This window comes from Hibiscus syriacus, unplaced genomic scaffold (assembly GCF_006381635.1).
Source record: "Hibiscus syriacus cultivar Baekdansim isolate YM2019G1 unplaced genomic scaffold, ASM638163v2 tig00110443_pilon, whole genome shotgun sequence".
Taxonomy (NCBI): Eukaryota; Viridiplantae; Streptophyta; class Magnoliopsida; order Malvales; family Malvaceae; genus Hibiscus; species Hibiscus syriacus.
In genome coordinates this window covers 1,842,929-1,858,705 of record NW_024062739.1, presented here as the reverse complement: position 1 = coordinate 1,858,705, position 15,777 = coordinate 1,842,929, and the positions used below count along the sequence as shown (strand labels likewise).

Sequence of the window (15,777 nt, the reverse complement as noted above, 5' to 3'; positions counted from 1 at the left end):
ATTATGTCATATCAAAATAATAATAAAATAATTCAGAGAGACTAAAATATGAGCAATTCAAAAATTAAAAAAATTAAAAGTATAACGAATGAAATAAGAGAGAAAAAAAAATACACTGAAGAATTGTGTAACTTACTTTTCTTATTTAAAATGATATCTTAAAATATTATTTTCAATTTGACATTTAATTTTATTAATTATTAAAATAAGAATTTTTATTAATTGAATGTGTTACGTAAGTAGATGTATATTCAATAAATTATGATTTTATAAAAAAATAATAAAATATATCTTATATCAAATTTAAATAAACAGATTCAATTTTTAAATTTGGAGCACTTAAAAAATATTACTACTGAGATCGTTCTTTCAGTTCTTAATTAAGTATTTGAATGTATCGAAGATTTATATAGTATTTTAAATTTTTTTAAAAAAATTAATAGTAATGAATAATGCTCTAAGATAAAATTCATCATAAATCACTCAATTATTTATTTAATTTTCCCTTGAGATTATGAACTTTTCTATTTTTTTACATGAATTTTAAAAAATATTTAAATATAATTTTAAAACATACATCAATTAAGTGATTGAAGATAATATTTATTTAAATGCATTATCATTGTCGTCCGGTCAGCTCCTGTTTGTACTTATGCACGTGCAAATGTGTATTTGACACATAATGCAAACAAATAATATATTTTAAAAAAGGGCTTCATATTAACCCTTTAACGCAAATCATGCAAAATTGTAGAGACTACATCCTAAATTTTATGATAATAGATATACCAAAATTATAATTTAACCTTTATAAAACACTATCCACAATATCAATGTCCCAAAAGAATATAAAATAGCTTCACCGGTGATCATAATGAAAAAAGCAAAAACATTTGTCTACTGTACTGCAACAAAATTTCACTAATTGTTCAGCCATAACCTCGTATCTTATTGCTGCAACATAGCTCCCTTGATCTTCACTCGGATAAGTGCCCGATGCCGCGATGTTATATATGTAATCGACGCTAATATATTCGATTTTACTTATAAAACCTTGTTTTCATATGTTTGAGATCATACCTTTGTCCAGGTACCATTGGTCTACATTGCCGAATGACTAAGTTTGAGAAGGTGCAGTTTCACCGGTTTCATCGGCAACAGGCGGCGGAGTAGGGGATGAAACAGCCGAAGCCGGTTTTGTTGCAGTCGGCATGTACCTCATAAACACACTATCTTTATTTTTCTTCCACCATTCTCCTGCCTGTTGTTCAATGAACTTCCTTTTGCTGCAAGAAATGTTGGGGGTCAATATAAGGCATTGAGATTATTAGCTGCTTTTCATGCATATCGAACACGGACTCGAGTTCGAGTAACATAGTTTTTTTTTCACATGACACAACAGATTTAGTCTAACGGATATGTTATGATCAGAAAAATACCTGAATCTAACTCGTTTGAAGATCTTTACACCATTGCTGTGATAAGTGTAAGTGATATAGACTCCGGGTTCGAATTGCTCGGTAATTTCTTTTCCACCACCACTAACCGCTGAAGCCTCTGATGATCTCGATGCATCGATGTTACCTTCCATAGGTGAAGACTCTGAGCTTGAAGGCAGAGAAGAAGCTTCAGATGTTTCGAGTCGGTTTACCAGGGCCTCGGCTCGAGTTTGCACAGCTTTAAAGTTTTCGCTTTCAGAAACTTCAGGAGGCAACTTCTCTTTTATTTCCATCAACTGTTGAACCATTTTGAATTGTATAATCAGTGATTTATATCTAATGGAAAAAATGAAATGTTAAGTGAACTAAATTGTACCTGATCTGTGATGAATTTCACAAGTGCCTTGGCTTCTTTAGACTTGGATGATTCTTTTACAGCATATGAAGTGGATTGTTGAAAAAACTTTTGTAGTTTCAGAATCTCCCCGTCTTGTGAATCAGATTTCTGCTGCATACTTTTGATCTGAAATCGATCGAAAATGTCGAAAAAAGAATTATTTTTTATGATCGGCTGAAAATGAACATGATGGAATAGCAAAAGGGTATATCAAAGTACTTGATTTTGCAATTTAGACACTTCTTGGTTCAGAAGTTCATTTGATTTCCTTAGGCTTTCGATAACATTCTTCGAAAATGGAGTCGTGGAAGAGCATGGAGGGGTTGATCTACTCGAGTACGGAGAAGAAGATCTCGAATTGATGGGGGAAAGATGTGGTGGTGATGGTGGAGGAGAAGGTTTGAAAACACTTTGAATAGCAGTGAGTGAACTTGGAAATGCAATATCTTTAACCTGTAAAAGTGATGGAACTTGTGAAGCTCGGACTAGAGACGTAGAGTGGAATTTGGCCCCGGGTTTTCCTGACCTGATCTCGCAGTACTTGACCGGTTCCATTCTGGGATATAGCAAGATCCTAGAAGGCCTTACGTCGATCCTACATGATCTTTCCCTACCATCTATGGAGGAGCGGGGGCCGACCAGTTTTCGACTCACATTTGAAGTATTACCAGCTTCTGCAGCTTTAAGTTTTGCATAGCAAGAATCGCAAACACGGTGCGGTTTTCCCGGTGTCGGAGCCAATGCCGCTTTCAGTGCTTTCTTGGAACTACAAGCATGGCAATGCACCATCCCACAGTTATAACAATTGTGTCTCTTTTTAGTAAAGCCAAACGCTTGCCAGCAGCCGGAGCAAACTGACTGGTCAATACCAGAGATCCATTTATGGATGCATATACTGGAAGTGAAATTCGAGCCACATGATATATTCTTGACATGCTTATCCCTCAATGCTTCAACCAATGTTGGAGTTTTTCTATCTTCTATGTCACCATGTCCCAATCTTCCATTGGCACCTCTTCCCCAAGTGAATACTTCGCTTCTCGATGTCAAGACGGCGACATGATATGCCCCACAAGAAATTTCTTCGACAAATTCACCTACCAGTTTTTCTTGCACCAGACATGGTAGCTTTCCATCGGAGCTTGGGTTGCCTAGTTGACCATATGCAGTACCACCCATGGTAAAGACATGCCCTGATGTAGTAAGTGCGACAGTAATGGTATGTCCGCAAGCTAGCTGTTGGAAATTGTAATCGATTAGTGATGAGACGAAGGTCGGAAGTAGATAAGTTTCCTTACTTCCATGACCTAGCCGGTGTTTGTCGCCATCAACCCAAGTGAACAACTTTCTTGATGATATGTTAGCACTGGTCTGACCCATGACCTCCACAATGGCTGCCGTATGCCATACACCACAGGCGACTTTAACAGTCTTTAGTCCACTCAACATTTCAACTTGCTTCAGATATGTAACACTTTCTCGATCTCCATGGCCCAAAACACCGAATTTTCCATCACCAAATGTAAATAGCTTCCCGTCCGAAGTTGCCAGAGCTGAATGCCATGTGCCACATGCAATCGATAAGACTTTTAGACCTTCTAATGTACCCAAAACTCTTTTCGGAATCCAGTGGCTCACGTCCGTTCCATGACCGAGGATTCCAGCATTATGAGTACCATCACCCCAGGTGAATAAATCACCACAAGCGGATACAGCACATGTATGACACTCTCCAGATGCAACAAATTCCACATTAGTTAGCGCCAGGAACTCGACTAACTGGGGACGGCTCAAGTCTTTTTCAGTTCCATGACCGAGCCTCCCACCATGTTCCTCACCCAAAGTGAAAACTTCACCTTGCTTTGTTAAAAGAGCCACATGCCTTGACCCGCAAGCTATCTGAAGAACATCAAGTACTACATTTGATTTTAAGGGCTTCGGAGTTAGGACATCGATTTTTACCGGGACTGAGCTTGCGGACCCATCCGGCATAAATCCGTCAGACCAAACTGCTCCCCATACATAAAGATCACCTAATGATTCTATATCATCTGGACCTGCAGATCCACTGCTCGCACAGCTAGGTGCGCTTGAAACACTAAGTCGGACACCGTCTCCACCATTAGATCTCAGCTGCATGTTTGCCCTTTCTGACCCCACATCTGATCCTCTGAAATTGATAGACACCTTGCTGGAAGAAATACTACTGGTGAAATCTAGAGCTGGGTAGCCATTCCGAATGAAATATCCTACTTGGAGCTGTCATAAAGATGCTGAAGTTAGCAAGTGAAATATCCTTGAGCGATGTGTATGCAGAAAGGTGCACTCACATTGCTTAGATCACTACCGGTTCGTCTATCACGGCTCTTTCCGATCAATTCCTTGAGTCCCGATAACCACACTTCTGCCTCAACTTTATCCTTGCAGATCTATGGATGTAAGCAAATGCATCATCAATCTGGTAAATGGTGCTGAATATGAATAAATAGCTTAATAATCTAAGTTACTCTGAACTTGGAGGGTCACATCTTGATGCAGGGGGATCCGAGACAGATGATGCTGAGCTGTCAGATTGCACATTGATGGCGCTGAGATACCATGAATTGGCAGATCAGCGCAAAGGCGGAAATTGATTGTGACATGTTCCTCATTGGAGTTGTTTTGAGTATGTTTCAGTCTTTTGGCCATAACTTTGGCTACAGGTGTCAGAATCGCGCATAAGACCCCAATCCGGAAAGCTCTTTTCGACGCGCACGCTCTCCACATCTATGCTCCATGTGGCCTTTTTTTAAACCTCAAATTCTGCCGTTTTCCACTCCGAATCACTAGAATTAGATATTTTTACTATTTATGGTAATATTTCGATTGGCAATTAGGAAGTTAATTTAAATCCGATTTAGGCCGGATTTTTTGGAGATTGCTTATTTTATTTCGAATTTTAATTTAGAGTGATTTTCGGGATTTTACTATTTTTGGCAAAATTCGAATAAAGACGATTTTTTATTATAACAGTCCGGCTTGTGGACTGATTTTGGCATTGTTTAATTTGAAAATATTTTATTAAACCCTAGAGACTTTTTTTCTCTGAATTTTTTTGGGCGAATTTTCTCTTGTGAATCATCTGTTGGAGCGCTTGCAGGATAATCACTATTCTGTCTGGCGTCAGTTGGTATTAGAGCTTCAACATCTTCTTGGAAAATTTCACCAGTTTTATTAAAAAATAAAAAATATTTAAATTATAATGAAAATTTATAATTATAATTATAAACTAAACACATAGATATTTTTCCATAATCATTAACACAAATCTAGACACTTAAGATCACACAAAGACCATAGAAGGAAAAAGTTAAAAAAAATTAACCAAACAAACTCAAACAAAAGATAGATACGAACAAGTCTGGTCGCATTAAAAAAAATGATCAAGTTATTGAAAGACCACAGAGAAACGACAAATCAGAGTCGATCTGTAGATACTCATTTTGTCTAGGGATTCCATTCGAGCTTTGATTGGGTTTATATATTATTATAATTAGTTATATATTTAGTGTTATATTATTGTTATCCATTAAGTAGGAATTATTAGTTACAATATTAATATTAGTTATACTCATAGGTTATGGTGCTTATAATTAAATAAGTTAATTATTGGTTTTGATTATATGTTGTTATTAGTTATATTCATGTGTCAAACGTACCAGTTAAAAAGGTTAGTTATTAATTACGGCTTTTAACTAAGCGAGCGTGTGTTTGTATATTATATGCATGTTATATCGAGTATATAAATAAATAAGTAATGGTATATATATATATATATATAAACAACAAATATTAAATACAATACTAATTAAATGTTTATTTTATAGGCCCAAAGTAGTTACAAATGGCCCAACTGAAACAGGCCCGAATCAATAGTAGTTCAGAAGTTTAGGGTTTGAGAAACCCTTGCTATATCAAGCCTCCTTTCGGTGTATTAATAATAGTTATTATATATATTTTATTTTTATTATTATATATTCTATATACTTTTTCCCCTTAACATTTTATTTATATGTATATACATTTTATTTATTCACTTACTTTTTTTTATTTTTATTATTTATTTATTTTTTTATCTTACATTTATTTATATATTGTCTTTATTTTCTTTATCTTATGTATTTTTTTATTTTCTTGATTTTCTTGATTTTATATTTTATATTTCTTTTGTTTTATTTTATTTTATTCATTTCCACTTTTTTCCTTCTAACATTTTTATCGTTTAAGGGTATTTTAACCAATCAGAGGTAAGTTTTGGATCGTTATTTTACCTTTTAATTTAAACTTTCAACTTTCTTAATTAAAGACAACTGGAAATTACGTAGTATCGAAAGGGTAGTTCAAGGGTGCTAATCCTTCCTTGATTGTAACTAACTCCCGAATCCGACACATATTTAGAAAGACGCAGATCAAGTAAGAAATAAGGTATTCGATCAACCCATTTGTTTTAAAATAAATTATCGGTGGCAACTCCAAACCATTTTCCTAAGTCGAAGCCTAATTCCGGGCCCACCCGAAATATGGTTACGACAGCTTGGCGACTCCACTAGGGACAGGTAAGTGAGTCAGACTAAGGTAATTTCCAGTTATTTTTTTAATGAAAAGGGTAAGTTTAAATTTTAAGGTAACTTTTCGATCAATTTTACTTGTGATTATTTTTTTTCAAATAAATAGTTGTACTGACGGTTTTCTCAATGATTTCAACCCTTAAAGTTTTTTCCACTTAAGGCTCTAAACCTGAGCTCCGAACCTGTTTTAAGTGGGGGTGAAAGCGACGCTCTCGTGAGAATTTATTCTTCATATGGGCCTAGTAAGTAACCTTCGGGATTCATATACCTTATGCTTTCGTGGGAATTTATTCTCCGTATGGGCATAAGAGAATGTTTCCTCTCGAGTTTAACTTAGTCTACACAAGCTTGTAATGGGATTAGAACTAAGGGTCTGGTAAGCCTAAGGGGGCACCAGCAAGGAGAACTCGGGTACCATTTTTTAGAAGCTAAACCGGGAGACTATGGAGAATTGATCCTACCGCAAAACCCCATTTCAAACCCTATGATGTTTTTACCCTAATCATGCAGTTTACTTTTTTTACCTTTTTTCGTTATTATTATTCTTATTTTACTAACTTTTTGCTTTCGTGTTTTGTCTTTTTTAGCACTTGTATCATAAAAAGAGGTTATTGATCCCTAAAATAGTGTTTGTTACACACAAATAATCTGAATTAATGGATAAAGGGGTTGTAATGCAAGAGCTAATAAAGGTAGAGGTAGGACTATGGTCCGTGAAGACTCAGAAAGAGAAGGGAAATAGTCTTCAGGGAAGCTATGTGTCAGAATTGGGTAGCAACGCCTCTGTCAGCCTAAAACAGAACGATGTTCAAGAGCTATAGAGCATTTGGGATAGCTAGAAGGGTGACCGAAAACAGAAGTTCAGTCAGCGGTATGGTGATATCGCACTCCTACTCCATGTAAAGGTAGATGAGCCTTTAATTAGAGCCTTGATTCAATTCTGGAACCCGAGGTACAACTGTTTCACCTTTAACCGGGAGGACATGGTGCCCACTATCGAGGAGTATACTACGCTGCTACACTGCGAAAGTATTAGATTGGAATGAGTCTATATCAAACATATCAAAAGTCAGCCCTTCAAAAATGGGTTGGCTAAAGTTACAGGAGTAGATGAGAAATGGGTAACTGACCGGACTCAGCGCAGAGGCATCGGAGAATGAATTCCTTGGTCTGACATCAAGCTACTGATGAAGAATCACCCTGATGAATGGAAGGCTGTAGACCTTTTTGCATTGGGTCTTTACGGTTTGGCCGTCTTCCCAAAGACTCTGGGGTGCATTAATGCAATTGTGGTGGAACTATTTGAACAACTCTTGAGGTGAGTAAATTCAGCACCGACTATTTTAGCTGAGACCTTCCGCTCTCTCAACCACTGCAGAAGGACTGGAGGAGGAAGGTTTATTGGGTGTGCTCAGCTTCTTCAAGTCTGGATTCACAACTATTTCTGGAAAACTAAAAGGGTTGCCTATCACCGATTCAGTACAACTTATTCACCTTTAGGTGAATTCATCACTTTGAAATGGCATGAAGGTGCCTCGAAGGAAAAATGGATGAAGGTCTTCACACATCTTCAAGACTGGGATATTGCCTGGAGAGCCCATTGGTTGACCCACAATGACATTCTCTTATATTGTGGGGATTCAGACATTATGACACTGCTTGGACTTTGAGGAGGATTTGGATATTCTCTGCTTCTAGCACTTTGACATTTTAGGGCATGTCAATTTGTCCAAGTGACGTATGGACTAGCTGGATCAGAATTTGCATACCATGGCGACAACTATAAGAAAGACTTAAGGAAATAGCCAAGTCATGGAAGAAAGTGTTTCGAATGGATTTCGTGGCTGCCAAATACATACTCACTCCTGACTATTTAGAGTGGTGAAGATTGAGAAAAAACGACAATATCCCAGTGCCAGATTATGAAGACACCAGGACCATGGAGGAACATCTCAGGCCTGTCCCTTCCAAATTTGAGATAGCGAAGGATGAGTTTGAAGCTGTGAAGAATGAGCTGAAGCAAAAGGTAAGGGAACTTGAGGTTGAACGCTACTAGTGGAAGATAGATGTCGATACTCAGAAAGATCGGGAAAACAAGCTGGAGAAAGAACATAAGAAGATCTGCTTTAAGCTTAAGGACTTGAGAAAAGGGTACCAAGAGCAAGTCCAGAGTAACTCCTATCTGAAAAGGACTTTCGAGTACTAGAAAGACGAAGCTCACAGCCTGAAAAGGAAGTTTGAGGGGCCTGATGAAAGAGAGACCCTGAAAGAATAGTTGAAGACTGCTCAGAGGCGCTTGATAGATAGCCACCATCAGAACAAACACTTGAGAATCCAGGTAGCTAATATGGAGAAATCTCTTCAGAAACAACAGGAGCAAGATGGCAAAACCATAGCTGAGTTAGAAGCTATTGCGGATGGATTCATGAAGCAAGCAAGTGAGCTCCAGATAGTGCCCTTTGATGGAGGTTTACAGTGGTGTTTCCGTTGGGAAGAAGCTCAACAAAGTGTGAGGGCCAGAGATGCAGTTATCTGTGATTTCCTGGACCAAGTACAGAAGGCATCCCTTCATTTGCATGGCTTTGCAAGGGAAGCTGGAGTGGTTCGACAAGGCATCCAACCAGTGACAGATAAAGGAAGAAGACTTGTCAACCTATTAGAGGATGTTCGGGGTCTAGAGGATTTAGTTCAGATCTACCTTTGATTGTTTTTATTTCTCTTAAAAGATAAAACACTTTTGTTTAAATAAGGATTATTTATAATAACATACACTTTTCTAGATCAATACCTCTAAATTACATACATCATGCATTATATTCTTTGTATTTTATATTTCATGTTTATTTTTATATTTTCCATATTTTTACATTCATATTAACTAACAGAACATGTCTCAAAAGTAGAAGAAAGAGAAAACACCGAGTTTACCTCTGTAAGCATTAGACATGCATCATCCACACAACACTCGAACAAAGAAGAGACAAATAGAGGCCATAATCGAAAAAATCGAGGAGAATATGGCGAAATTACAGAAAGAGCTGGAGAATAAGATAGCCCAGAACAGTCAGAGTACCCTGGATTCCATCACAAAAAGCCAGGAGTCCTTGGTCAATCAAATCGTGGCCAAGTTGTCTGGGTTACAACAGGCGAGTGCACTAGGGGCAGATTCATCTGAAGGGGTAACCATACCACCGACCCTACAGGTTTTTATCTCACCTGGAATATAACCCGGACTGCAAGGGGACTTATCTGTAGCAAAAGGGAAGGCCACATCCGTGGACTTATCTGCAGCAAAAGGGGAGACCTCATCTGTTGCAAAGATACAAACTTCTGTAACCAACCTTGACAATCATCCGGATGATTACCATATCCCAGACTTTGATGAGGATGATAAAGTGAAGAAAATGGAAGAAAAATTTAAGCTGTTGGAAGACCAGATGAAGATGGTCAAAGAGGACCACGACTACTACGGAGTGGATACAATGAAGCTAAGCTTGGCCCCTGATTTGGTACTTCCACCAATGTTCAAAGTCCCTGAGTTCAAGAAATTTGACAGGAATATTTACCCTTTAGCCCATATCACTATGTTCTATTGGAAAATGATAGGATATATGGGAAATGACCAACTCCTGATCCACTATTTCCAGGAGAGCCTGTTCGATTCAACTATCTGGTGGTACAATCAGCAGAGCCGATCTCATATCAAGACGTGGAAAGACTTAGCCAAGTCTTTCTTGGAGCAATACAAGCATATTAATGACATGAGACCAGACCGAGTTATGCTACAAAGCCTGGAGAAGAAGCATAACGAGAGTTTCCGACAATATACATAGAGATGAAGGGATTTGGTTGTGCAGGTTCATCCACATTTGGATGAAAAGGAAACCAGATAGCTTTTTGTACAGACCCTAAAAGTACCTTACTTCGGGTACCTGGTGGAAATCACATAGGAAAGTTTCTCAAACTTGGTTATGGCCGATGAAATGATCGAATTGGCCATAAAACAAGACAAGACTGAGGGAGGCCAATAAGAAACCTCCCATGAAGAACAAAGACAGATAGATCAATAATGTTAACACCTACAACGCCAACAAAGGTGTTACAATCTCCGGTAAAAAACCACTACAGCTATACCATTCGGTATTTCTAAACAAACTCAGAGAGAACTAAAGAAGGAAAGAGAAAGGGAGCAATTCGATCCCATTCCCATGACATACAAAGATTTGTACCAATAACTTTTCGACACTCATGTGGTATCGCCTTACCCTATGGAGCCAATTAATCCCCCTTATCCCAGGTGGTATAATGAGAACGCTCACTGCGAGTACCACATCGGTGTACAGGGGCACTCGATTGAAAATTGTCTCATATTCAAGAGGCTTGTACAATGAATAGAAAATAAGAATTGGATTCATTTCAACTCCAGAACACCAAACATCACACAAAATCCCTTGCCTAATCATCAGGAGATTGTGATTAACGCAGTCACTATTGAGAAAGACAAAAGAGTCAAATCAAATGTTTTGAAAGTAAAATCTCATTTGGCTTGGGTATGGAGCCAAATAGTAAAGGCAGGGCTTATCGCACTATATCCAGATATAGCAAGGAATGAAGATGGTAACCATTGTTGTTACCACAACGAAAAATGGCATAAGGTGCAAGATTTCCCAGAACTCAAAACATTAGTCCAACTCATGATGGACAAGAAGGAGCTGGAGTTTTATGAAGAAGTTCAGGATTCTATGGAAGTATACGTTTGCGCTACCGGAGAGTTATCAAAAAAGAAATACGACAGGGGTAGTCCTTTGATAATTACCCCTAAGGCAAAAATGACAGCAACGACACAAGCCAAGGTGGTGATCACAGCACCTCGACCTTTTCAATACAAGGATAATCGACAAGTGCCATGGAAGTATGAATGTCAAGTGAGTACTTCAAAAGAAGATGTTAGCAAAGTGGAGCAAAGACCACTTTAACCTTTCAAGGACGATGTATTAGCTTTCAACAAACCCATAACTTACCGACTCGCACTTCAATGTTAGCACTATTTTTGAACTCAGAGGCACACCGAGAAGCACTGTTGAAAGTCCTTAATCAGACGTTAGTACCGTAAAACATACCAGTTAGCAAGATGTACCAGCTGGTAAATAATATTCAAGCTGATAATCCCATCTCATTCTCAGATGATGAGATTCCATCCAGAATGAAAGACATAACAAATGCATTACACATCACTACCTACTGTAAGGGGTACGCTTTACTTAGTGTTTTAATTGACAACGGTTCAGCCCTGAACGTAATGCCTTTAGTTACACTGAAGAGGCTGCCAATGGATACCTCTCATATGAGAACTTGCCAGAACGTGGTTCTAGCATTTGATGGGACCAAAAGAGAGGTAATTGGCAAGAACGAGGTGTCATTACCATCGGACCTGCCACCTATAATATCGAGTTTCTAGTTATGGATATCATGCCTTCTTATAAATGCCTTTTAGGAAGTCCTTGGATTCATCAAGCGGGTGCAGTACCATCCACGCTGCATCAAAAGGTCAAGTTTGTTATTGACGGAGCCTTAGTGATTATAAACACTGAAGAAGATATCGTGACAAGTGTAACCACGGATGCTCCGTACATCGAGGCAGATGAGGAAGCGGTAGAATGTTCATTCCGCTCCCTAGAGTTTGTGAATGCCACATTCGTGGCATAAGGAGGGAAAATTTCCTAACCCTGACTTTTCATGTGCACCAAGATAGAAATAAAACAGACATTGGGAAGAGGCACCAAGACGGGAAGAGGATTTGGAAAACAGCTGCAAGAAAGGATTAATCCAGTCCTTTCTATTTCAAAATTAGATCAGTTTGGGCTTGATTTTCAGCCCAGTTACCATGAGAAGAGGAAATAAATTCAGAAGAACCGTGAAAGAAGAATAGCAAATTTGACTGGAAATGAATTTTAATGGGAACCCATGGTATTCTCACCTCTTTACAACACGTTCAAGTCAGGTGGTTATGTGTTCGAGACCACCTCGACAAAATTAGAAGTGGCTCTGGAAGATTTGAGTATCAATGTCGTAACCACTGGAGATGCTGACGACGTGGGTAGATCCAGAATCTGCCCTCTGCCACCTGGGTTTTTGCCTAGCAACTGGTCGGTGGAAGAACTATCTGTGGTTTACAAGAGTATTTCAGAGTAATATTCGAACTATCCCTATTTTCCTATACCCGTGGTAATAGGTGATATTTTGTAAGGTTGAATGAACATTATTGTTTAAATTCAATAAATGATGCAATTTTTCCTCACATGGCTAACAAGTTCTCTTATTTCATTTCTTTTGCATTCATTTTCCATTTTTATTTTAGTATCCCATTCTATTCTCCTTCAAATTTAATTTTTGACTGTTTCATGTAAGATACTTTCCTCTCACGCATCCACGTTTCCTTTTTCTTCAGGTCCCCAGATAACGATAATGTAGGCATTGATGATCCTGGTCCGGAGGTGGATTTTGAATCGACCATTTGTCTTGGGGAATTTAATGAATGCGACAATGAAGAGGAGTTCAACTTACCTATCGAGTTATTGAGAATAGTAGAAAGAGAAGATAAGCAAATACTATCACGTGAGGAGACGATCGAAATCTTGAATTTGGGAACTGAAGAGGACAGAAAGGAGGTTAAAATCGGCACAACTCTTTTGGCTGAAGCAAGACAAAACTTGATAGTCTTACTTTAAGAATATATATGTGTTTTCTTGGTCATATCAAGACATGTCGGGGCTAGACACAGACATGGTGGTCCATAAACTGCCTATCAAACCAGAATACAGACCCGTGCAGCAAAAGCTGAGGAGAATGCGACCTGAGATGCTCTTTAAAATCAAAGAAGAGGTCTAGAAGCAATCGGATGCTGGTTTTCTTCAAGTGGCTAAGTATCTAGAGTGGGTGGCTAACATTGTACCGGTTCTAAAGAAAGACGGAAAAATGCGCATGTGTGTCGATTATCGGGACCTTAACAAGACAAGTCCTAAAGATAACTTTCTTCTGCCTCACATTGACACACTAGTGGACAATACAGTCGGGAACTTTTTCTTTTCACTCATGGATGGATTTTCAGGGTATAATCAGATCAAGATGTATTCCGAAGACATGGAAAAGACTACGTTTATCATAATGTGGGGAACTTTCTGCTACAAAGTGATGCCCTTCGGAATGAAGAATGTTGGGGCAACATATCAGAGAGCTATGGTGACCCTGTTCTATGACATAGTGCATAAGAAAATCGAGGTTTATATCGACAACATGATTGTCAAGGTACAAACCGAGAATGAACATGTCGAGAATCTAAGAAAGCTCTTCCAGAGATTGAGAAAGTTCTAGCTGAGACTGAACCCTAGCAAGTGCACATTCGAAGTAACATCCAGGAAACTGTTAGGCTTAATGGTCAGCAGAAAAGGCATCGAGGTCGATCCTGATAAAGTTAAGGCTATACAGAATCTGCCTCCCCCACGAACACAAAAAGAGGTCTGAGGTTTTCTGGGCAGATTGGACTACATAGCACAGTTTATATCCAATTAACAGACAAGTGTGATACAATATTTCTCCTCCTCCGAAAGAATAACCCTGGAGCATGGATGAGAACTATCAAATTGTATTTGAAAAAGTAAAAGAGTATTTGTCTTACACTCCTATCTTGATGTCCCTTATCCCGGGCAAGCCTCTATTATTGTATCTATCCATGTTCGAGAATTTGATGGGTTGTGTTCTGGGTTAACAATGATGAATCCGGAAGGAAGAAAATGTTTGTTTTGCTCTAGTCTGGGCTACAAAAGAACTCAGATAATACATGTTGTATCACACCACTTGGCTGATTTCCAAGTTAGATCCGTTAAAGTACATGATGGGTGTGCCTACTCTATTTAAAAGGTTAGCCTGATGGAAAATGCTATTGTCTGAATTTGATATCGAGTACGTGAGCCAAAAAAACCATAAAAGGAAGTGTCATATCAGATTTTTGGCAAGCAGAACCAATAAGAATTACGAGCCATTGGACTTTGATTTCCCAGACGAAGACTTGATGGCCATATCATTAGAAGAAGCGAGTACTTCTACAGACGATTCCTAGAGAATGCATTTCGATGGTGCATCAAATGCATTAGGACACGACATAGGGGTTGTACTGATCTCCCCATAAGGGAATCATTACCCATTCACTAGCAGACTGAACTTCGATTGCACCAATAACATGGCATAGTATGAAGCATGTGTCTTGGTAATTCGAGCTGCATTGGGGCAAAATATAAAGTCCTTGCAGGTATATGGAGATTCAGCCTTAGAAATCTATCAGCTCCGTGGAGAATGGGAAACCAATGATGTAAAGTTGGTAGAATACCAGAAACTAATACTGGATCTGCTCGAAGAGTTTGATGAAGTCACCTTCCACTATGTGCCTAGAGAAGAAAATCAAATGGTTGATGCTTTAGCTACCTTGGTAGCCACATTCAAGGTTGGCGGGGAATCTGAAATGATGCCAATTGACATGCAGTCATACGAGTTCCCGACTCATTATTACCAAATTGAAGAAGTGAAAGACACTAAGCCTTACTACTACGATATTTTGTAATACATCAAGAATCGAAGTTATCCAGAGGAAGCCACCGAAACTGATAAAAGAACCATTAGAAGGATGGTAGCTAAGTACATCCTTGATAGGGAATTCTTGTACAAGAAAGGCCATGATCAAGTCATGTTAAGGTGTGTCGATACAGAAGAGGCATAGATGATAGTGGAAGAAGTACATGACAGAGTTTGTGGAACACATGCAAATGAATATATGATGTCGAGGCAGATAATGAGATCTGGATATTTTTAGTCCACACTGGAAAGTGATTGCATCAACTATGCTAGAAGATGTTATAAATGTCAGATTTACAGAGATAAAATAAATGTTCCACCTCATCTGCTTCAAGTCATGACTTCACCATGGCCTTTCTCTATGTGGGGCATGAATGTCATCGGGCAAATCCATCCAAAGACTTCGAATAGTAACCGTTTCATTCTCATGGAAATTGATTATTTCACGAAATGGGCAGAGGTTGTGTCATATGTCAGTGTCACTCAATCCACTATTTGCAAGCTTCTGAAGAAAGAGATCATATGTCGGTATGATTTACCTGAAAGGATCATTACCGATAATGCTACAAACTTGAATAACAAGATGATGAATGTTGTTTGTGAGCAATTTAACATAAAGCATCACAACTCTACTGCTTACAGACCAAAGATGAAAGGAGTAGTAGAAGTAGCAAATAAAAACATCAAGAAGATAGTGGAAAACGAACTG

General features: G+C 38.4%; 1 protein-coding gene across 1 annotated transcript; it reads right to left on the bottom strand.

The window, feature by feature from the left end:
• Positions 1–1,090: 1,090 nt before the first annotated feature.
• Positions 1,091–4,180, bottom strand: LOC120125796 (PH, RCC1 and FYVE domains-containing protein 1-like). Its single transcript, XM_039144136.1, has 4 exons — positions 2,056–4,180; positions 1,816–1,962; positions 1,440–1,735; positions 1,091–1,286 (listed from the first exon to the last, which is right to left on the bottom strand). Exons 1-4 carry the CDS (start codon positions 3,973–3,975, stop codon positions 1,118–1,120), a joined length of 2,532 nt encoding a protein of 843 aa, XP_039000067.1. The 5' UTR covers positions 3,976–4,180; the 3' UTR covers positions 1,091–1,117.
• Between the last annotated feature and the right edge of the window lie 11,597 nt (positions 4,181–15,777).